The 22514-nt window shown below is 64.2% G+C and overlaps 1 protein-coding gene and 1 long non-coding RNA gene across 14 annotated transcripts in view; one reads left to right on the top strand and one right to left on the bottom strand.

Moving 5' to 3' along the window:
- The window catches only part of LOC125318084 (Fc receptor-like protein 2), a 185965-nt gene that overhangs the window by 62209 nt on the left and 101242 nt on the right, over positions 1–22514 (top strand). For 4 of the 13 annotated variants that reach the window (XM_048288475.1, XM_048288474.1, XM_048288473.1 and 1 more), the window contains exons 2-5: positions 11213–11387; positions 11476–11706; positions 17681–17953; positions 18069–18347. In XM_048288475.1, coding sequence (XP_048144432.1) covers positions 11213–11387; positions 11476–11706; positions 17681–17953; positions 18069–18347 — 958 coding nt within the window. Of the gene's footprint in view, positions 1–11212; positions 11388–11475; positions 11707–17680; positions 17954–18068; positions 18348–18599; positions 18903–18982; positions 19070–19474; positions 19497–19584; positions 19665–19746; positions 19930–22514 lie in introns of those variants that run through there. The other 9 variants (XM_048288479.1, XM_048288478.1, XM_048288485.1 and 6 more) reach the window with 7 other exon arrangements.
- LOC125318162 lies at positions 12656–18428 on the bottom strand. The gene is made up of 3 exons (XR_007200281.1): positions 18387–18428; positions 12876–12878; positions 12656–12720 (listed from the first exon to the last, which is right to left on the bottom strand). It is a non-coding gene; the product is annotated as an uncharacterized LOC125318162 (long non-coding RNA).

Genomic DNA, 22514 nt, shown 5'->3' with positions numbered 1-22514 from the left:
GCCCGCCGGACCCCGGCCGGACCCCAGTGGGACACCAGGGGGACACCCCGAGAAAGGGATGGGGATGGGATGGACGTGGCCCCGCTGTGGGCGCTGAGTGGGGACAGTGGGACGAAGCCACCAGCGGCTGGAGGTGGCAGCTCGGCCCCACGGATCCCGAAAGGATTCTGGGTTTGGAGCGGGGACTCGAAGAGCTTAAAGGTGTGGTTGGAGCGGGGGTTTAAAGGCAGCAGATCCCTCCTCCGGACCTGCCCCTGGGCTGGCGGGCACTGGCGGTGGCAGCGTGGGGACCATGGCACCTATCGAGCCCACTGGTCACTGCATGGGGACGTGGTGGCGTGGCAGGGACAGGGACAGGGCCATGCTCAGATGGGACAGGGACACGGCAGGGATGGAGGAGCTGGAACAGGGAGACAGAAGTGGATGGAAATGTTGGGGCCAAGGACATGGCAGGGATGGAGGAGTTGGGACGGGATGGACGGAGGAGTGGAACAAGGCCACGGCGTTGGATGGAGGTGTTGGGGACAGGGACACAGCAGGGGATGGAGGAGTTGGGACGGTGACACACGGCAGTGGATGGAACTGTTGGGGACAAGGACACTGGCAGGGCATGGAGGGGCTGGGACAGGGACGTGGCAGCAGGTGCAGGAGATGGGACAGGGCCACGGCGGGGCATGGAAGAGCTGGGACAGGAACGGATGGAGGAGCTGGGACAGGGACATGGTGGGGGACAGAAGAGCTGGGACAGGGATGGATGGAGGAGCTGGGACAGGGATGGATGGAGGAGCTGGGACAGGGCCACGGCGGGGGACAGAAGAGCTGGGACAGGGACACAGAAATGGGGGGAGGAGTTGGAACAGGGACAAGTGACAGCAGGTGTTGGGGTGACACCAGGGGGGCTCAGCCCCATGGGAAGGCCCTGCCAAGGACACTGTCCCTGCCTGTGTCCCTTGAGGCCACACAGGAGACATGGACAGCGTGAACAGGGGGACACAGGGACACAGGGACGTGGACATCCATCAGTGACACGGGGGCACAGGGACATGGGAGCTCAGGGACACGGGCACACCCCGACACTGTCACCCATGCCCTCCCCCCACCTGTGTGCCCCCACCCCCATCCAGGGACCCCCCCAGACCCCACGTGCTCCTGGGGTCACAGCGCCCACCTGGGCCTTGGCCTGGGAGTGGCTGAGCCCCCATCCCAAGGGGCTGTGACCCCCACCCCAGGCTGTGACCCCTGCACTGGGCTGTGACCCCCACCCCAGGCTGTGACCCCCCCGAGGGGCTGTGACCTCCCTTTTCTGTGCTGTGACCCCCACCCCAGGCTGTGACCCCTGCAATGGGTTGTGGCCCCCAACCTGGCTTGTGACCCCCCCACTGGGCTGCGAGACCCACACCGGGCTGTGACCCCCACTCTGGGCTGTGACCCCCCCTTTCTGTGCTGTGACCTCCCCAAGGGGCTGTGACCCCCCCCCCCCCTTTTTGTGCTGTGACCCCCACTCTGGGCTGTGATCCCCCCCTTCCCGTGCTGTGACCCCCACCCCAGGCTGTGACGCCTGCAATGGGTTGTGGCCCCCAACCTGGGCTGTGACCGCCCCACCAGACTGAGAGACCCACACCGGGCTGTGACCCCCAGTCTGGGCTGTGACCCCCCCTTTCTGTGCTGTGACCCCCCCCCAAGGGGCTGTGACCCCCACTCTGGGCTGTGACCCCCCCAAGGGGCTGTGACCCCCCCTTCCCGTGCTGTGACCCTCACTCTTGACCGTGTCCCCCAAACGGGACTGTGACCCCCACCCCAGGCTGTGCCCCCCACTCCGTGCCGTGACCGCCCCACGGGGCTCTGCCCCCCGGAGTGGGCTGTACCCCCCCACCGTGTGCTGTGCCCCCCACCCTGTGCCATGTCCCCCCTCTGCGCCGTGTCCCCGCTCCGGTGCCAGCTCCGTGCCCAGCTCCGTGCCCAGCCCGGCCCGGCCCCGCCCGGCCCGGCTCTGCCCCGCGGCCCCGCTCGGCCCTTCCGGCCGCTCCGGGACTGCCCGAGCCGGCTCTGCCGCTGCCCCGGCGGGGCCAAACCCCGGCCCCGAGGCCATGGACTGCTCCAGTTCCCGTCCCAGCTCCCAGTTTAACCCTTCCCGGCTCCCGCTGGGAACTGGGGCTCGGCCGGGCACGTGCGGAGCCGCGTCTGTGATTTTGGGGGGGGCCCCGGGGGCCGTGACGGGGCCGTGACGGGGCCGGGGCTCGGCGGGGACGATCCCCGGCCGGGGACAGCGCCAGCCCCGCTCGGCGCGGTGGCTTCGAACCCCTCCGGGCTGGGCCAGGCTCAGAGTGAGCCAGGGTGACACGGCCGGAGCGTGGCCGGGGCGGGGTGGACACCGGGGATGGGCACTGGGGGGGGGAAATAGGGATGGACACTGAATATGGGCACTGGATATGGACACTGGGGATGGACAATAGGGATGGACACTGGATATGGGCACTGGGGGTGGAAAATAGGGATGGACACTGGATATGGACACTGGATATGGACACTGGATATGGACACTGGGGATGGACACTGGGGATGGGCACTGGGGGTGGACACTGGGGGTGGCACAGGGGGTGGAAAATAGGGATGGACACTGGATATGGGCACTAGGGGTGGGCACTGGGGGTGGAAAATAGGGATGGACACTGAATATGGGCACTGGGGGTGGACACTGAATATGGGCACTGGGGGTGGGCACTGGGGGTGGACACAGGGGGTGGAAAATAGGGGTGGACACTGAATATGGGCACTGGGGATGGACACGGGGGGTGGAAAATAGGGATGGACACTGGATATGGGCACTGGGGATGGACACGGGGGGTGGAAAATAGGGATGGACACTGGATATGGGCACTGGGGATGGACAATAGGGATGGACACTGGATATGGGCACTGGGGGTGGACATTGGGGGTGGCACAGGGGATGGACACTGGGGATGGGGCTGGGGTTGGAAAATGGGGATAGAAAACGGGGATGGACAATAGGGATGGACAATAGAGATGGACACAGGGAGTGGTACAGGGGATGGCACCGGGGATGGACACTGGGGATGGACACCGGGGATGGACACTGGGGGTGACACTGAGCGTGGACACGGGGTGGCACAGTGGATGGACAACAAGGATGGCACTGAGGGTGGCACAGTGGATGGACAATGGGGATGGGGCTGGGGGTGGACAATAGGGGTGGACAATAGGGATGGGCAATAGGGATGGCCCTGGGGGTGACACTGAGCATGGACACAGGGGGTGACACAGGGGATGGACACTGGGAGTGGACACTGGGAATGGACACTGGGAATGGACACTGGGGGTGGCCCTGGGGGTGGAAAATAGGGATGGACAATAGGAATGGACACTGAGGATGGACACTGGGAATGGCACAGGGGATGGACAATGGGGATGGACACTGGGGGTGGCACAGGGGATGGAAAATGGGGATGGACACTGGGGGTGGACACTGGGGGTGGAAAATAGGAATGGACAATAGGGATGGGAACTGGGGATGGACAGCAGAGATGGACCAAGTGGGTGGCACTGGGGGTGGACACCGTGGGTGACAATGAGGATGGATGTGCAGGATGGCACTGGGGATGGACAATGAGGATGGACACTGGGGATGGACACTGGGGATGGACAATGAGGGTGGACAATGAGGGTGGACACTGGGGATGGAAAATGGGGATGATGCAGGGGGGACGATGGGGGTGACACTGGGGGTGGACACTGGGGGATGGGACTGGGGGTGGACAATGAGGATGGAAAATGGGGATGGACAGTAGGGATGGACACTGCAGGTGTCATTGGGGATGTACGATGGGACTGGACACTCGGGATGGACAGGTGGAATGGAAAATGGGAATGGACACTGGGGATGGACACTGGAAATGACACTGGGAGTGGACAATGAAGATGACACAGCAGATGGACACTGGGAGTGGATGCAGTGGTCAGCATTGGGGATGGACAGTGGGGATGGACAATGGGGATGGACAATGGACAATGGGGATGGACACAGGGGATGGGCACAGGATGGACATGGGATGGACAGTGGGGATGGACACTCAGGATGGACAGCGGGGATAGGCACTGGAATGGACACTGGGAGTTGATAATGGGGATGGACACAATGGATGGACACTGGGAATGGATACTGGGAATGGATTCTGGGGATGGACACGGGATGGATACTGGGGATGGACATGGGATGGATGATGGGGGTGCACAGTGGGGATGGACATGGGATGGCACTGAGGATGGACACTGGGAATGCACAGTGGGGATGGACAGTGAGGATGGACACAGGGGATGGACAGTGGGGATGGACAGTGGGGATGGACAGTGAGGATGGACACTGGGGATGGACAATGGGGATGGACACTGGGGATGGACAGTGAGGATGGACAATGGGGATGGACACTGGGGATGGACACTGGGGATGGACAATGGGGATGGACAATGGGGATGGCCAGTGGGGATGGCCAGTGGGGGTGGCACAGAGCACCGCAGAGGGGGGTAGCACTGGTGACAATGGCCTGGGTGTCCCCAAGAGCTTGGTGGCCACTGGGGCTTCCTCGGGGCTGGGGCTGAGGTGGCTGCTGTGTCCCCAAAAGGGACACCCAGCCCTGCAGTGCCCGGCCCTGTCACACCACGAGGTCACAGCAGAGCTGGAGCAGAGATGGGACGGGACAAGGACGGGAAGGGACAGCGAGGCCACAGCCTCGTCCTCCCTCTGCTCCAGCCTGGCCCGGCCTCGCCTTTCCCAGCTCTCCTGTTTTCCAGCTGCTCTGGCAATTAATCAGAGCCACTCCTGCGGGACCCGGCAGCTCCCGAGGCCCTGTCCCCATCCCCCTGGAGGTGACACCTTTGCATCATCCCCTGGTCCCTTTGCTTTGGCCCTGAGGGAGCTTCAACTGCAGGGACAGAGGTGGCACCGCGGTGACAAGGTGGCACCGGCAGGGCTGGGGGTGGGGGGGGAGAGCCCGCGGGGACCCTGCCCTGGGGGTGGGGGCACCCTCAAACAGCCCCAGTGGATTCAGGGACAGGGCAAGGGACAATCTCCACCCCCAGCGTGGGGCAGGTGGCACAAGGAGCCTCAGGGCTCCTCCAGCCCTGTGGGCAGCTCCTGAGGCCAGGGAAGGATGGGAAACACCACGTGCTCAAAACCAGCATTTAATTAAAAAAAACCCAGATTAAAAATACCGATTAAAAAACGGAAGCGGAGCCCCAAATCCATGGGGATTCGGGCTGGGCCTAGGAGAGGGCTGCGTTGGCTCGTCTCTGGGCTTTGCGCTCCACCTGGGCACAGTACTTGTCGGGCATTCCAGTGGCTCTGCAGAGGAAAGAATCCATCTGGCTCCCGATGGCTCTGGGACCGTGGCCCCGCAGCAGGTGCCGTTTGCTGAGGATGCAGAGGGAGCTGGGAGGTGGCCCAGGCTGGGACACCAGGAGAGCCCCGGGCTGGGGACAGCGATGGTGCCCAGAGTGCTGCCAGTGCCAGCTCCGCTCCCGCAGGATGCTCATCCCATCCATCTCATCCATCCCATCCATCCCATCCCATCCCATCCCACCCCATCCATCCCATTATCTCGTCCCATCTCGTCCCATCTCGTCCCATCTCGTCCCATCCCGTCCCATCCCGTCCCATCCCGTCCCATCCCATCCCCCCCAACCCCAGCCAAACTCTGCTGTGCCACACCCAAACCTCTCCCCGCGCGCATTTTTGGGGACAAAAAGCTGCTTTTCCCCCACCGTGTTTTACACCCCTCAGCCCGCCCAGGGCTCCAATTTGGCATCCCCTGCCCTGGAATCCGCGCCGAGGATGCGGAGCAGCGCCCAAAACCGGGGGGTGCCCCCCCGTCGCTGCCACCCCGAGGTGAGTCAGGCTGTGGTCGGCCGGAAACCAGCGAAGCTCGCGGTGCCCCCATTTCCCCGGCTGTAAAAATGCGGATAATGACACATCTGGGGCCGCTCTCCCAGGAGTTAATGACTGCCGGGATTACTCAGGTTCCATGGTGACGCGGGCAGGGGTGGGAGCGCGGCATTAACCAAATGCTGCCGCACTTTGAAGGCGTTCAGGGCCTCGAGAATTCCCTCATTACTGCCCGTGTGTCACCTTTCATCCTCCCCTGGAGAATATGAGCAGAATTCCTGCCTGACGAGCCCCGGGCAGCCGCATCACGGCAAAGGATTCCAGGACGCGCCGGCAAGAGTGGCCACAGCGGGCTCTAATAAAGGTAATGACAGTGGCCGGTGTTTGGGTGAGCTCGGGGATGTCCAGGGCTGGATTTTCAGGAATTAGCTCGGCACAAACAGTTTCCAGCAAATTAAAAAAAAAAAAAAAAATTGGGAAAACAACAGGAGGATGGGGAGGGGAAGGTTGGAGCCAGGCTGGGAGGGTGAACTGGCCCTAAAAAGTGGACAGGCCCTAAAAAGCTGAGCCAGAGGCAAAAAGTGAGCTGGACCTAAAATCTGAGCCAGGCCCAAAAACTGAATTTGCCCCGAAATCGGAACAAGCCCCAAGATTGGAACAAGCCCCAAAAAACTGAACCAGCCCCAAAAACTGAATTGGACCCAGAAACTGAACCGGACCCTAAAAACCTGAACCCATCCTTAAATTGGAATAAGCCCCATAACCTGAACTGGCCCCAAAAACCTGAACTGGCCCCAAAACCTGAACCAGCCCCAAAAACCCAAACCAGCCCAAAAAATGGAACCGGTGACAAAAACTGAGCTAGTCCCAAAATCCGAAGCAGCCTCAAAACTTGAACTACCCAAAAAACCTAAACCAGCCCCACAATGAACTGGACCTAAAAACCTGAACCAGTGACAAAAACTGAAACAACCATAAAACCTCAATCAGCCCCAAAACCTGAACTAGCCCTAAAACCTGAATTAGCCCCCCAAACCTTCACCAGCCCTAAAAACCTGAACCATCCCCAAAAACCTGAACCAGTCCCAAACCCTGAACCAGTGGCAAAACCTGAACCAGCCTCAAAACTTGAACTACCCAAAAAAACCTAAACCACCCCAAAAAAACCAGACCAGCCCTAAAAATCTGAACCAACCCCAAAACCCAAACCAGCCCAAAAACCTGAACCAGTGACAAAAACTGAGCTAGCCCAAAAAAAATGAACTGGACTTAAAAACCTAAGCCAGTCCCAAAAACTGAACCAGCCCCAAAAACTGAACTGGACCCAAAACCTGAACCAAACCTAAAAACCTGATCCCGTCCTTAAATTGGAAGAAGCCCCATAACCCGAACTGGCCCCAAAAACCTGAACCAGCCCCAAAACCTGAACCAGTCCCAAAACCTGAACCAGTGACAAACCCTGAATCAGCCCCAAACCTTGAATCAGCCCCAAACCCTGAATCAGCTCCAAACCCTGAACCAGCCCCAAAATCCTCCTCCCCTTTTCCCTCTCCCAAAAACCCCAAACCTGACTCATCGGGGACACCTTTTAGGACACCGCAGAGGTTCCAAACAGGAAGCGAAGCCGAACGACTCCAAGGAAAATTTGGGGAGGTCAGAACGAGGCTAAATTGGAGCAGGTTGGGTTAATGCAGGCCCTTAATGAGGTGTTGTAATTAGGGCCGGGCTTCCTAAAGTTCAGCCGTGCTCCTAAAGCATCCCCGTGCACAAACACACGGCTCCGCTGCCTCTCGCGGGCATTTTGGGATCCTGAGGCAGCACTGGACACATTTTGGGGGTGAACAACCCCCGGCTCTGCCCCAAAGGAGATTTTTTGGCTGCCGGGAAGGTTTTCTGGGGCTTTTTTTGGGATTTGTTGAGTTTGGGGATTGTTCAGTTGTGGGTGTTCCGCGCTCCTTGGCCACACTGCCCATCCCTGATCCCTGAGGTTTTGGGACAGCGCAGTGACACCCCCGGGTCCCCAAATCCCCCCAGGGCTCGGGCACAGCCTCCCATGAGCTCCCGGACCAGGTTTTTGGTGATGATTTCGAGGATTTTGGGGTTGTTCCCGAGGGAGGGCAGCGCTCCGGGCGAGGCTGTGACATCGCGAAGGATCGCGATGGGGATGGAGCCCGAGAGCTGCGGGACAGGACGGGTTGAGAGACCCCCCAAATCCCCCCAGATCCTCCCAAAAACCTCCCCAGCCTGGGGTTGGGGTGGGAAGGGGGCGTCAGGGAACCGCGGAGCCTCAGCTCCAGCAGCAGCGCGGGCACCGGGAGATGCCCCCTGTGCCCCGCCCGTGGCCACCGGGGGCTGGCGGGGGGTGGCGGGAGGGGGACCCGGGGACAGCTCCAGGAGCCGGGGACAGCGGGGCCATCCAGCGGCAGCGCTGGGCAGCTCCCAGTGCTCCCAGTCCAGCCTGACTGGGGCTGTCCCTCTGCTGTCCCCAGAGTGCCACCTGCTGAAGGGACACCCGGGCGGGCTCGGGCTCCCGATCCCGGCGGGGCTTCCCCGAGCCCATCCCGGCGGGATCTGCCCCGGCTCTGCGCTGTGCGGGAGCTGATCCCGGGCACGCGCGGCTGAGCGGTTTCCTGGGAATTCTCTTGCCTGGGAATTCTGTTTCCCGGGAATTCTGTTTGGAGCTTTAAATCCTGGCCCCAATCCCATGGCCCGGCACTGCGCCGTTTCCCGGGGCCTCGCTCCCAGAAATAGTCCCGAAGTTTGGCTGTGCTGGCCCCTCTGCAGGGGCTCTCCCACAGCCCGGCCCGCAGATCCCAGAGCAGCTTCCCAAATTCGGGCTGTTGGATGGAAGGGTTTGGCACCGAATCGCCCGGAGGTGACGGTGCCAGTCACCGCAGCCACCCCAGAGCCGGGAACTGCTGGGATTCATTAATTAATCCGGGGAATCCAATTAGGAGATTTTGATCCACGTGCCTCCGAGCTAAGAGATCCCAAAGCCGCCCGGGGCTCCTTGTGGGAGCGCAGGGAGATGGCAGCGCTCCCAACCTCCCGCCCCACAAGGCAAAGCAGCTTCCCAAAGCAGTTGGGAGTGCAGCTAATCCCATTCCAGCTTTCCTTGCTCGCCTCTGGAAACCCCAACCGGGTTTGGCAAATCATTTGGGGCAGATTTGTGGCCAGGGAAAACAGGGCAGAGCCCTAAAGCCGCCCTGGCCCGGGACAGCACCTGGAAGGGGGGGAAAGGAGCGGCAGAAGGGGAAGGACATCCCAAAGGCCAGCCCAGGCTGCAAAGTGTCCCCAAGGCCGCGGGGACAGCGGTCCCTGGGCTCTGCCGGGACAGCGCGGGGACGCGCGGGGCTTTTCCTTCCCGAGGCGCGCAGGGGAAGGAGCTGCCGCTCGCTGTTTGTCCCCTCTCGCTGACAGCCGGCCAAGGGCTCGGGGACGTGCGGCGGTGCCGCCCCGTGGCCACGGGCACCGATCCCGCAGCTGCCGAGCTCCTCGGCCCGAGCTGGAGCCCGGCAGCAGCGGCAGCGCCCCGAGAGCCCCGGCACGGAGCCGCGGCGGCCGGCGGGGGCCCAGCAGCCCAAGCCACGCCAGCTCTGCCCGGTGCTCCCCGGTAGCCGGCGGTGGCCAAAGCCCCGCAGCCGGCGCTCGCCGAGCGGCGCCTGAGCCCCGGAGCCGCTGCGGAGCCTCCGCCGGGCCCGGCCCTGGGGCGGGCGGGCGGCGCCGGGGGGAGGTGCGGGGAGCGTGGCGGGGAGCGGGGAGCCGGGGGAGGAAGGCCCGGCACTGCGGGAGCGGAGTCCTGGGCTCGGCCACTGCCGCAGGTCGCGGCTGCCATCGCGCTGCGAGGGCCGGGACTGTCCCGGGCTGCGGGGAGCGACGGGGCCGATGTGGCCCAAGCGGCTTTTGTGCTTCTCGCAGGCCTGAGCAAACCACAGCCACGCCTTTTCCCCCACACAATTCTCACCTTGCAGCAGCTCTAAAGCTGCGAGAGTCAAAGCCCAGGGGGCGGGGGGGACCCTCAGGTCGTGGCTGCCCCTGGGGCTGGCCAGAGCAGGGCTGGCCAATGCCCATCCCTGCGCAGTGGGGCTGTGACATGGCCTGGCCCCACACTTGAATGGCCACTGGTCCCCAGGATCCCCCCTGCAACAGGGACCCCCCCGGAACCGTTCAAGGGAACCCCCAGAACCGCCATCCCTCAGGTCGAGACCTGCCCCCTCCCCCAGCCTGGATACGTCACCCCTGGGACAGGATCCCCCCAGGACGTATCACCCCCAGAACAGAACAGGGGCCCCCCCAGGACAGGACCCCTCTGGATGTGCCCCCCCAGGTCAGAACCCGCCCCTGTCTGACTCTCAGCACAAACGCCCTCTTCCTTCTGCTGCCCGAGAGAGAAAGCAAAAGGGTAGGGGGGGCACAGCCCGACACCCCCATCCCCCATTGCCCCCCCAAACTTCCCCCCACACCCCCAGCACCCCCCTTTTCTCCCTCCTCAGTGTCCCCCCCAACCCGTTCCCTGCTCAGGAGCTCCCCAGGATCGCTGGGTCAGGGGCTGCTGGGGGTGACAGGAAGATGATGGAAAAAGGGAAAGAAATGGAAATGAAGAGAAGAAAAAGCCCCTGTGGGGCAGGGGGGCACAGACCCAGAGCCCCTCGGAATCTGCTTGGGGTCACCCCCAGGCCACGAGCACCTCAGGGGGGCTCTGGGTCTCTGTCCCACTCTGGACTCTGGGTCACCCCACCCTGCACCCACCATGTGCCAAGAACATGTTAGGATGAGATGTGACATCGCTTCCTTCCTCTTTGGCCAAAGAGCCGCCACCCAGGGGACAAGGGGCCCTGGCAGCGTGTGACAGCCAGCCCGGGTGGCCGGAGACACTGGGATGGCTGGGAAGGTGGTGCTGCTCCTGTGGGGTGAGTGCCCCGGGCACGGGCCTGATGCCCCGGGAATGGGCCCTGGTGAGGCAGAGAGCGGTGGGGAGGGGGCAGAGGGGGTCTGCGGGGTACCCTGAGGTCCCCAAGGCCAGCAGAGCTCGAGCATGGGCATGGACCCCTTAAATGTGACCGGAGTGGTGGGGTGGCTGTGGGGACAGGGGACAGGAATGGAGGGACAGGAATGGAAGGACGGGGATGTGGGGACGGGCACGATGGGACTGGGCCAGGTGTGAGGACAGGGGCAGGGAGAAAGGGCCAAGCACCAGGGAGATTTGGTGGTGGTGAGAGGAGCCGTGGGGCTGCTGGAGGTGACCTGGGGCAGCACCGGGTGTCGGTCGAGTCCCCATGCCCAGAGTGGCCACAGTGTCCCCGTGTCCTGCCTAAGCCCGGCGGGACTGTGGTGTCCCCATCCCTGAGACCTCCGTGCTATACCGGTGACCCCGTGGGGACAGTTTGGGGACAGCCCCACACTCCGTGCCCCGGGTGCCGCTGTCCCCGCGGTGCCACCCCCACCCAGCCCTGTCCCTTCTCCCTTCCAGCCCAGACCCTCGGCCTCGCTGGTGAGTCCTCGGGCGGATGCCACGTCCCTCCCCCGCTGTCCCCATCCCGCGCTGGCCCTGGCAGGCTGGTGTCCCCTGTCACCCGCAGGCGCCCAGACCACCCAGCTCCTCGTGCAGCCCCCCTGGACGCCGCCGGTGCTGTGGGACCGGGTGACACTGACCTGCCAGGGCTCGGGCACCGCCGCTGCCACCACCTGGTACAAGGACGGGCAGCGCTGGCGGCTGCAGGGACACGACCGATTCGTTGTCACTGAGAGTGGCACCTACCAGTGTGACAGACCCGGCACCGGGCGCAGCCCCCCCGTGAACGTCTCCAATGGTGAGGGGGGTTGGGTGTCCCCAGCCTGGGACCCGCGGGGTCCCCGAGGGCTCTGGGTGGGCTCTGCGCCATGGGTCACCCCCGTGGTGTGACGAGAGCCCGTCCCTGCACACGGGGACATCCCAGAGCATCCCAGGGCCAGCGGAGCCCCGTGTTGGAATTGGGGACCCCTGGTGCGCTGGCTGTGACCCAATCGGGGCGTCCCGGTGCCACCGGGACCCCACGGAACCCCGCGGTGTGACCGGACCGCCCTGTCCCCCAGCCTGGCTGGTGCTGCAGGTGCCGGCGCGGGCGCTGCTGGAGGGGGGACACGGTGACACTGCGCTGCCGGGGCTGGCAGGACAATCCGGTGACCTCGGTGTCCTTCTACCGGGAGGAGAAACAACTGCAGCCGTTCCGCAATAGGACCGAGCTGTCCCTGTCCCCTCTGCGGCTGCAGGACAGCGGCCGCTACCGCTGCAGGGGCTGGGTGGACTCCGACACGTCACGGGGGTGGAAGGAGTCGGCGCCGGCGCCGGTGACAGTGACAGTGCACGGTGAGCACCCCACAGCCGCCACCCTGACACCCCGACACCCCCACACCTCAGTACCCCACAGCCCCTTCACAGCAGGCTCAGGGTCACGCTCCCCCCGCCCCACCTCCTTCCCAGACCTCAACTTGCTGTTGGTGCTGGAGGGTCCCCCCGAGCCCACCAAGGGGTCCCCCCTCAATCTCAGCTGCCTCAGCACCCCCCGCCCCCTGCGGACCCGAGCCCCCCTCCTGCACCTCTTCTACCGGCACGGGCGGTTGGTGGGGGGCCCGCAGGGGTCCCCGCAGCTCCTGCTGCCCGCCGTGGGGGTCTCCCACTCGGGGAATTACAGCTGCCAGGTGCGCTCCGAGCGGGGGCCGTGCGGAAGAGCAGCGCCCGGCTCCGCGTCACGGTGCGCCGTGAGTGCGGGGATGGGCACAGGGAGCCCCGACAGCCGCCACGGGTCCCCCAGTCCTGCCTGGGGACACCCAGCTCTTCCTGACACCTCGAGGTCCCCCTTCACTGCCATCTGTCCCCTCATCCCTCACTGGGTCCCCTCACCCCTCCCTAGGTACACCTCTCCCTCTCTTTGGTCCCTCCATGGTGCACAGCTCCCATCGATGTCTGGGTCACCAAAACCTTCCCTGTGGTTCCCTCCACCCTCTCCAGGTCTCCCCTCTCTGAACATCCCTGGAGTCCCTCAACCCCTTCCAAGCCTCCCCACCCATCTCTTGGCTCCCTTCTTCCTCACTGTGCTCCCGTCAAGCCTCCCTGACCCAGCCCCTTCCCGGGTCCTTCACTGTCGCCTGGTGTCCCCCTCGCACAGGGGTCCTGCTCTCGGGGGTGTCTGTGTCGGCGCAGCCTCCCGGGGGACAGGTGGCACTGGGGGACCGCCTGGTGCTGAGCTGCGCGGTGGCCGCGGGGACAGGTCCCCTGTCCTTCTCCTGGCACCGGGGGGACCCGTGGGCACTGCTGGGCACCGGCCCCCGCCTGGAGCTGCACCACGTTGGGGACAATGACAGTGGCCACTACCAGTGCCGGGCCAGCAATGGGGACAGCGTGGCCGAGAGTGTCCCCCTGAATGTCACCGTCCTGGGTTAGCAGGACCCTCAGGAATGGGGTGACCCCACCCACGATATCCCCATCCCCCCAAGCCTGGTCCTAGCCCTGTCTGTGTCCCCGCAGTGCCCGTGGCCAATGCCACCATCAGCCCCGGTGCCCTGGCACAGCCGGTGCGCGCAGGTGACCCCGTGACCCTGCGCTGCTCGGTGCAGGTGGGCTCAGCCCCTGTCACCTTCACCTGGCTGCACAACGGCCGCGAGGTGGCCCGGGGTCCCCTCCTGGAGCTCGGGGACGTCCATGTGGGACATTCCGGCACCTACCAGTGCGTGGCCACCAACCAGCTGGGACAGGACGGGCACCGCGTGTTCCAGGCGCTCAGCCCCGAGCTGGCACTGACGGTGACACCGCGGGCACACTGGGACACAGGTGGGGTCACTCGGGGTTGCTGGAGGGTGCAGAAGCCCCGGCATGGCAGCTGACCCTGATGTGTCCCCCTCTGTCCCCAGCAGTGGCTGTGAACATCGGCAGGAGCCTCCTGTTCCTGGCCCTGCTCCTGGGTGTCATCGGGGGCTGTCACTGGTGGCAGCGCCTGGGTGGGTGACAATGGGGCCAACGGGGGTGCTGGAGTGAGGGGAAGCCCCCAGAGTGGGGGGGCGATGGGGCAGCAGCCACAGCCCCTGAGCTGGGGGAAACGGAGCCCACAGTGACCTCGGCTGGGGGTCCTGGGGGTTTTAGGAGGATTTTGGAGGGTCTTGGTTGGGCTCCAGGGGCAGCCCTGGGTGGGCTTTGAGGAACATTGGGCTAGCAGTGGGAGCTCCTGGAGGGTTTGTGGACTTCGTGGTGGGCTGTGCAGGGATGCTGGGGGATCTTTTTGGGGTCTGGGGGAGTGTAGGGGGTGCCCCTCACTGCCGGGCTTGGGGTTCTGGGGCACCGGGGGGCTCAGGGGCACTGCGGTGGTGCAGAAGTTCTGGGGGATCAGGGGTGCTTGGAATGTCCAGGGGGGAATCAGGGGTGTGGTGGGAATCAGGGCTCCAGTGGGGATTTGGGGGTCCCGTGGGTGGTCGGAGCCGCCGAGGTCCCAGGAAGGTTCAGGGGTCTCGGGGTGCCCACGGTCACCCCCTCCCCTTTTCCTTGCAGCCACCAGGAAGCCCCAGGACAGGTGAGTGGGGGGGGCTCCGGCCGTGACTCCCCTTTCCCCCTTCCCCAGACACCCCCTCAGGCTCCCCCTTATCCCCGCAGGGCCCCCCCGGAGGAGGGGGAGCTGCTGGAGCCCCACGGCGTGGGCAGCGAGCGGGCGGGGGGTGAGTACGGGGCTGGGGACAGGGACACGTCCCCCACGGGTGTCACCCCCTCCCAGGTCCCCACAACCGCTGTCTCTGTCAGCGCCCCCACGGGTGTCCCCCGGCCCTGCCCCCCCTCGGCATCCACAAGTGACCAACGCGCAGCTGCCGGGACCCTACGAGGGACAGCAGGACCCCGGTGCCACCTACGAGAGTGTGATGTGACCCTGGGGGGAAATTGGGGATCACTGGGAGGCATCGAGTCCCCCCAGGGGTCCCTCACTGCCCTTCACAGCACCCCAGGGCCTCCCCATTCCCCCACCCAGTGCCGGGGGGGCACAGGACCCTTTTGCCTCTTCTTGGACCCAAAAGGCAGCGTTTGGATTAAAGCGGGAGAAATGGGGTTGGTTTGTTCAGCTCTGCCTGCTCAGCTCGGGAAGGAGGAGGGTCCCGCTCAGGGTGCTGAGCAGATCCTTGTGGGATTTGCCTGAGTTTTGGGGCTCCCTCAGTGCCTTGGGCAGAGGGACAAAATGATCCATTGCTGCATTTCCGGGCTGCTTCCCTCGCAGCTGCCCCCGCGCAGGGGAAGGAGCTGCCGCTCGCTGTTTGTCCCCTCTCGCTGACAGCCGGCCAAGGGCTCGGGGACGTGCGGCGGTGCCGCCCCGTGGCCACGGGCACCGATCCCGCAGCTGCCGAGCTCCTCGGCCCGAGCTGGAGCCCGGCAGCAGCGGCAGCGCCCCGAGAGCCCCGGCACGGAGCCGCGGCGGCCGGCGGGGGCCCAGCAGCCCAAGCCACGCCAGCGCTGCCCGGTGCTCCCCGGTAGCCGGCGGTGGCCAAAGCCCCGCAGCCGGCGCTCGCCGAGCGGCGCCTGAGCCCCGGAGCCGCTGCGGAGCCTCCGCCGGGCCCGGCCCTGGGGCGGGCGGGCGGCGCCGGGGGGAGGTGCGGGGAGCGTGGCGGGGAGCGGGGAGCCGGGGGAGGAAGGCCCGGCACTGCGGGAGCGGAGTCCTGGGCTCGGCCACTGCCGCAGGTCGCGGCTGCCATCGCGCTGCGAGGGCCGGGACTGTCCCGGGCTGCGGGGAGCGACGGGGCCGATGTGGCCCAAGCGGCTTTTGTGCTTCTCGCAGGCCTGAGCAAACCACAGCCACGCCTTTTCCCCCACACAATTCTCACCTTGCAGCAGCTCTAAAGCTGCGAGAGTCAAAGCCCAGGGGGCGGGGGGGACCCTCAGGTCGTGGCTGCCCCTGGGGCTGGCCAGAGCAGGGCTGGCCAATGCCCATCCCTGCGCAGTGGGGCTGTGACATGGCCTGGCCCCACACTTGAATGGCCACTGGTCCCCAGGATCCCCCCTGCAACAGGGACCCCCCCGGAACCGTTCAAGGGAACCCCCAGAACCGCCATCCCTCAGGTCGAGACCTGCCCCCTCCCCCAGCCTGGATACGTCACCCCTGGGACAGGATCCCCCCAGGACGTATCACCCCCAGAACAGAACAGGGGTCCCCCCAGGACAGGACCCCTCTGGATGTGCCCCCCCAGGTCAGAACCCGCCCCTGTCTGACTCTCAGCACAAACGCCCTCTTCCTTCTGCTGCCGGAGAGAGAAAGCAAAGGGGTGACAGGCAGATAATGGAAAAAGGGAAAGAAATGGAAATGAAGAGAGGAAAAAGCCCCTGTGGGGCACGGGGGCACAGACCCAGAGCCCCTCAGAATCTGCTTGGGGTCATCCCCAGGCCACGAGCACCTCAGGGGGGCTCTGGGTCTCTGTCCCTCTCTGGACTCTGGGTCACCCCACCCTGCCCCCACCATGCACCACCAACACATTAGGACGAGATGTGACATCGCTTCCTTCCTCTTTGGCCAAAGAGCCGCCACCCAGGGGACAAGGGGCCCTGGCAGCGTGTGACAGCCAGCCCGGGTGGCCGGGGACACTGGGATGGCTGGGAAGGTGGTGCTGCTCCTGTGGGGTGAGTGCCCCGGGCACGGGCCTGACGCCCCGGGGATGGGCCCTGGTGAGGCAGAGAGCGGTGGGGAGGGGGCAGAGGGGGTCTGCGGGGTGCCCTGAGGTCCCCAAGGTCAGCAGAGCCCGAGCATGGGCATGGACCCCTTAAATGTGACCGGAGTCGTGGGGTGGCTGTGGGGACAGGGGACAGGAATGGAGAGACAGGAATGTAAGGATGGGGATGTGGGGATGGGCACGATGGGACTGGGCCAGGTGTGAGGACAGGGGCAGGGAGAAAGGGCCAAGCACCAGGGAGATTTGGTGGTGGTGAGAGGGGCCGTGGGGCTGCTGGAGGTGACCTGGGGCAGCACCGGGTGTTGGTGGAGTCCCCATGCCCGGAGTGTCCACAGTGTCCCCATGTCCTGCCTCACCCCAGGGTGACAGAGGTGTCCCCATCCCTGAGACCTCCATGCTAAACCGGTGACCCCATGGGGACAGTTTGGGGACAGCCTCACACTCTGTGCCCCGGGTGCCGCTGTCCCCGCGGTGCCACCCCCACCCAGCCCTCTCCCTTCTCCCTTCCAGCCCAGACCCTCGGCCTCGCTGGTGAGTCCTCGGGGGGATGCCACGTCCCCGCCCCGCTGTCCCCATCCCGCGCTGGCCCTGGCAGGCTGGTGTCCCCTGTCACCCGCAGGCGCCCAGACCACCCAGCTCCTCGTGCAGCCCCCCTGGACGCCGCCGGTGCTGTGGGACCGGGTGACACTGACCTGCCAGGGCTCGGCCACCGCCGCTGCCACCACCTGGTACAAGGACAGGCAGCGCTGGTGGCAGAAGGGACCCGACCGATTCGTTGTCACTGAGAGTGGCACCTACCAGTGTCACAGAGCCGGCGCCGGGCGCAGCCCCACCGTGAGCGTCTCCAATGGTGAGGGGGGTTGGGTGTCCCCAGCCTGGCACCCGCGGGGTCCCCGAGGGCTCTGGGTGGGCTCCGCTCCATGGGTCACCCCCGTGGTGTGACGAGAGCCCGTCCCCTGCACACGGGGACATCCCAGAGCATCCCAGTGCGAGCGGAGCCCCGTGTTGGAATTGGGGACCCCTGGTGTGCTGGGTGTGACCCAATCCCTGCGTCCCGGTGCCATCAGGACCCCACGGAACCCCGCGGTGTGACCGGACCGCCCTGTCCCCCAGCCTGCCTGGTGCTGCAGGTGCCGGCGCGGGCGCTGCTGGAGGGGGACACGGTGACACTGCGCTGCCGGAGCTGGAAGGACAATCCGGTGAGCTGGGTGTCCTTCTACCGTGAGGAGAAACAACTGCAGCTGTTCCGCGATGAGACCGAACTGTCCCTGTCCCCTCAGCGGCTGCAGGACAGCGGCCGCTACCGCTGCAGGGGCTGGGTGTATTCCGAGGTGTCATGGGGGTGGATTAAGCTGGAGTCAGCGCCGGTGACAGTGACAGTGCACAGTGAGCACCCCACAGCCGCCACCCTGACACCCCGACACCCCCACACCTCAGCACCCCCACAGCCCCTTCACAGCAGGCTCGGGGTCACGCTCCCCCTGCTCCATCTCCTTCCCAGAGCTGTTCCCGGTGCTGGTGCTGGAGGGTCCCCCCGAGCCCACCGAGGGGTCCCCCCTGAATCTCCGCTGCCTCAGCACCCCCCGCCCCCTGCAGCCCCAAGCCCCCCTCCTGCACCTCTTCTACCGGGACGGGCGGTTGGTGGGGGGCCCGCAGGGGTCCCCGCAGCTCCTGCTGCCCGCCGTGGGGGTCTCCCACTCGGGGAATTACAGCTGCCAGGTGCGCTCGGAGCAGGGGGCCGTGCGGAAGAGCAGCGCCCGGCTCCGCGTCACGGTGCGCAGTGAGTGCGGGGATGGGCGCGGGGAGCCCCGACAGCCACCATGGGTCCCCCAGTCCTGCCTGAAACCCTCCCCGGCTCCCCTATCTGGGAACCCCCATCCTTTCCAGACACCATTCCCGGTGTCCCATCACCCCACCCTCGCGTGACCTATCCGGGACATCTCACCCATCCCACTCTCACCCCCGCGTCCCTGCGCCCCTCTCCTGGTGCCAGCCCCTCCCCCCGGCCTCAGCCCCGTCTGTGTCCCCACAGTGCCCGTGGCCAATGCCACCATCAGCCCCGGTGCCCTGGCACAGCCGGTGCGCGCAGGTGACCCCGTGACCCTGCGCTGCTCGGTGCAGGTGGGCTCAGCCCCTGTCACCTTCACCTGGCTGTGCAACGGCAGCGAGGTGGCCCAGGGTCCCCTCCTGGAGCTCGGGGACATCCATGTGGGACATTCCGGCACCTACCAGTGCGTGGCCACCAACCAGCTGGGACAGGACGGGCACCGCGTGTTCCGGGCGCTCAGCCCTGAGCTGGCACTGACGGTGACACCGCGGGCACACTGGGACACAGGTGGGCTCACTCGGGGTCACTGGAGGGTGCAGAAGCCCCGGCATGGCAGCTGACCCTGATGTGTCCCCCTCTGTCCCCAGCAGTGGCTGTGAACATCGGCAGGAGCCTCCTGTTCCTGGCCCTGCTCCTGGGTGTCATCGGGGGCTGTCACTGGTGGCAGCGCCTGGGTGGGTGACAATGGGGCCAACGGGGGCCCTGGGGAGCTGGGAGACCACCTAGAATGTGGGGATGATGGGGCAGCACCCACAGCCCCTGACTTGGGCAGCGCTGAGTCCCCAGTGACCTTTGCTCGAGGTCCTCGATGATTTGGGGAGGTGTTGGAGGGTGGTGCAGGGATGCTGGGGGTTCTTTCAGGAACCCTGAGGCAGTTTGGAGGGTGCCCATCCCTGCCAGCCTTGGGGCTCTGGGGGCATCAGGACCAGGGCCACTGGTGTGGTTCAGAGCTTCTGGGGGGCTCCAGGAACGCTGGGGGGTCCTGGGGGGAATTGAGAGCCCTGTGCGAGTTGAGGATTCCTGAGGGTGATCAGGGCCTTGGGGACCCCACAGTCACCCCCAACCCCTTTCCTTTGCAGCCTCCAGGAAGCACCAGGAAAGGTGAGTGGGGGGCTCCAGCCATGACCCCCCCTTTTACCCCAACCCCAAGACCTCCCATCCCCTCTCACACATCCCCCCATCCCTGCAGGGCTCCCCCGGAGCCCCCGGCACCCCCGGAGGAGGGGGAGGTGCTGTACACCCACGTCACAAGGACGAAGCGGACGCAGGGTGAGTCCGGGGTGGGACACACACAGGGACACATCACCCACGGGGGGTGTCACACAGATGCCACAGCCACGGTGTCCTGCAGGGCCCACCCGCACCGCTCCGCCCCAGGATACCCAAGTGACCTACGCGGAGCTGCCGGGACCCCACGGGCGACCGCGGGCACCCAGCGACATCTACGGGAACGTGCTGGGACACTGAGGGCGCTGGGGGACACTGGAGGACCTGACTGACTTCTGCTGGGCCCAAAATGCAGCTTTTTGCTGAAGCTGGGAGAAATGCTGTTTCTTTGTTCAGCTATGTCCTGCTTTAGGAACGGGATTCTCCAATTTCCTTCTTCTACTAAAAACTTTCTCTTCCCGTCCGGCTGTGAAGGGCAGTGAGAGAGCGGCTTTGGTGGGTGTGGGGCATGCGGGCAGCGTCAGCCCACGGCAAGGCAGGAAGGAGGAGGGTCCCGCTCAGGGTGCTGAGCAGATCCTTGTGGCATTTGCCTGAGTTTTGGGGCTCCCTCAGTGCCTTGGGCAGAGGGACAAAATGATCCATTGCTGCATTTCCGGGCTGCTTCCCTCGCAGCTGCCCCTGCAGGGGCGCTTTCCAGCCAGCCCTGCTCTGCAAACCATCAAAGGCCCTCGCTCGCAGAGCCACTGCTTGGGCTCCCCTTGGCTTTTGTGCTTCTCGCAGGCCTGAGCAAACCACAGCCACGCCTTTTCCCCCACACAATTCTCACCTTGCAGCAGCTCTAAAGCTGTGAGAGTCAAAGCCCAGGGGGTGGGGGGACCCTGAGGTCCTGGCTGCCCCTGGGGCTGGCCAGAGCAGGGCTGGCCAATGCCCATCCCTGCGCAGTGGGGCTGTGGCGTGGCCTGGCCCCACACTTGGATGGCCACTGGCTGCAGGGAGGAGTTTGGGAGCGGCTTCCTGCCTGGGGCTCCATTCCCAAGCTGCTCTTGCCGCCTCAGATCCTGCAGGGAATGAGTGTGAATAGAGAAGTCTGGAATAGGTTTTCTCCCAAAACCAACAAACCCAAAGTGTCCCAACCGCCCAGGACAGAAACCCCATAGCAGGGGGGAAATGTGGGGATCAGGAGAGGCAGGGGCAGCCCCACAACAGCTTCAGCCCCCCCGGATTTACAGCGTCCCATCCCTGCGATATCAAATTGGGGCTAAATCAGCCATTTCCAGGGGAAAATATCTGCAGTTTTCACAGTGCTGCAGCGGAGGGGCAGAATGGTCCTCGGGTGTTATGGGCAGAGGAGGGGACGGTCACGAGCGTTCCAGCCTGGTTCCCAGCACTGAGACCCTGAAGGAGGTGTGGGGGTGTGTTACAGTGCGGATACTGCAACACGTGTATCAGACAACGAGGCCTGTGGAAAAAAAATATCTATGGACCGATTCTTGATAGATGTTTCAGAGAGATGTCCATTACTCCAGCCTCATGGTCGGGCTCTGCCGAGGAACTGTTACAGTCACGGGACCCGAGGGTCCTTGCCCATGCAGGGGAACACAAAACAACCAATGGGGAATGAGGCTGACCAGGGGCCAGAGAAACCCCCTGCCTCCCACCCAGGGCCCCTCTCCCTGGGCCACATGGCAGGGGGGAAGGACCCCGACATTTCACCCTTTTATTTTTAACAAAAAGAGATTTAAAACTTAACATTGAAAACAACTGGATAAACATAACAAGAATCTTTTCAAAACCAAACAAGCCACCCTCCTGAGTCTTCAAATGTCCAAACAGATTCTCTGGAACATCCTAAGGCTGACAGAAGGGAGACAGGACTCTCCAGGCATGCTTTGTGGGGAAACTGAGGCAGGAGAGGGTTTCTTCCATTTGTACCTGTTGGAACTCTAAACAACACTAGTTAATTTCTTCCCTCTCCCTTTTCATCCCCCACTCGGCATTGGAAAGGGATTTTTGGGGAAATAATTGGCAAGGGCATGGTTTTGTGAGGGAAACCATGGGTGAAAAAACGGATTGGGAATACACTGGGAGTAATAGGATATAGGGTAAAAGGGAAAGGTGGGATTAGGAAAGGGAGACTGTAGGGGGGGCCTACAATGGAGATATTGTCTACCATGACTACGATTTTTAGCATATATACTGCCCTTAACAGAAACACCATCAGGCCCAGTGACCTCTGCTGCTTGTAACCCTTTTCTCCCTTGCACAATTCTGAATTCCACCACCTCTCCATCTCCCAAGCTTGCGATGTATTTTTCAGGGTCATTCTTTTTAATAGCAGTTCTATGAACGAATATGTCTTCCTGGTTGTCACATCTTGTTATAAAACCATAATTTTGTTTAACATGATACCATTTTACTATTCCTAAAACCTTAGCTACGGTGATTTTTTCCTTTTTCCGAGTGGCTGCTGTTTTCTGTCTCACTGCGTTCCTGGTTTCACTTTTGTTTTCGCTCGCTCCTGCGTTTCAGCCGTCAGCTCGTGCCTGCACGCTCTACCCAGGGGTCTCATTCGGGGCCGCGCGGGCCGGGCCGTGCTGCACCACTCAGCTCCCCGCACGCTGCCGCCTCTGCTCTCAGCTGCGTTGCTGCTGCCTGGCCTTGCACCAAAGTCTTGGCTGGGCCCCCGAGCAATAGCCCAGCCACGCCCTGCTCCAGCACGTTTTTCATCTAGGCGCAGCTCTGCTCTGCCGCCAGCTGCCTCAGCCAGGACCTGAGCTCCCCCCGCCCCCTGGGCTTTGACTCTCGCAGCTTTAGAGCTGCTGCAAGATGAGAATTGTGTGGGGGAAAAGGCGTGGCTGTGGTTTGCTCAGGCCTGCGAGAAGCACAAAAGCCAAGGGGAGCCCAAGCAGTGGCTCTGCGAGCGAGGGCCTTTGATGGTTTGCAGAGCAGGGC

The sequence above is a fragment of the Corvus hawaiiensis genome, chromosome 29 (genome assembly GCF_020740725.1).
Source record: "Corvus hawaiiensis isolate bCorHaw1 chromosome 29, bCorHaw1.pri.cur, whole genome shotgun sequence".
Taxonomy (NCBI): Eukaryota; Metazoa; Chordata; class Aves; order Passeriformes; family Corvidae; genus Corvus; species Corvus hawaiiensis.
The sequence above is the reverse complement of the archived record's forward strand: the minus strand, read 5'-3'. Positions and strand labels throughout refer to the sequence as shown.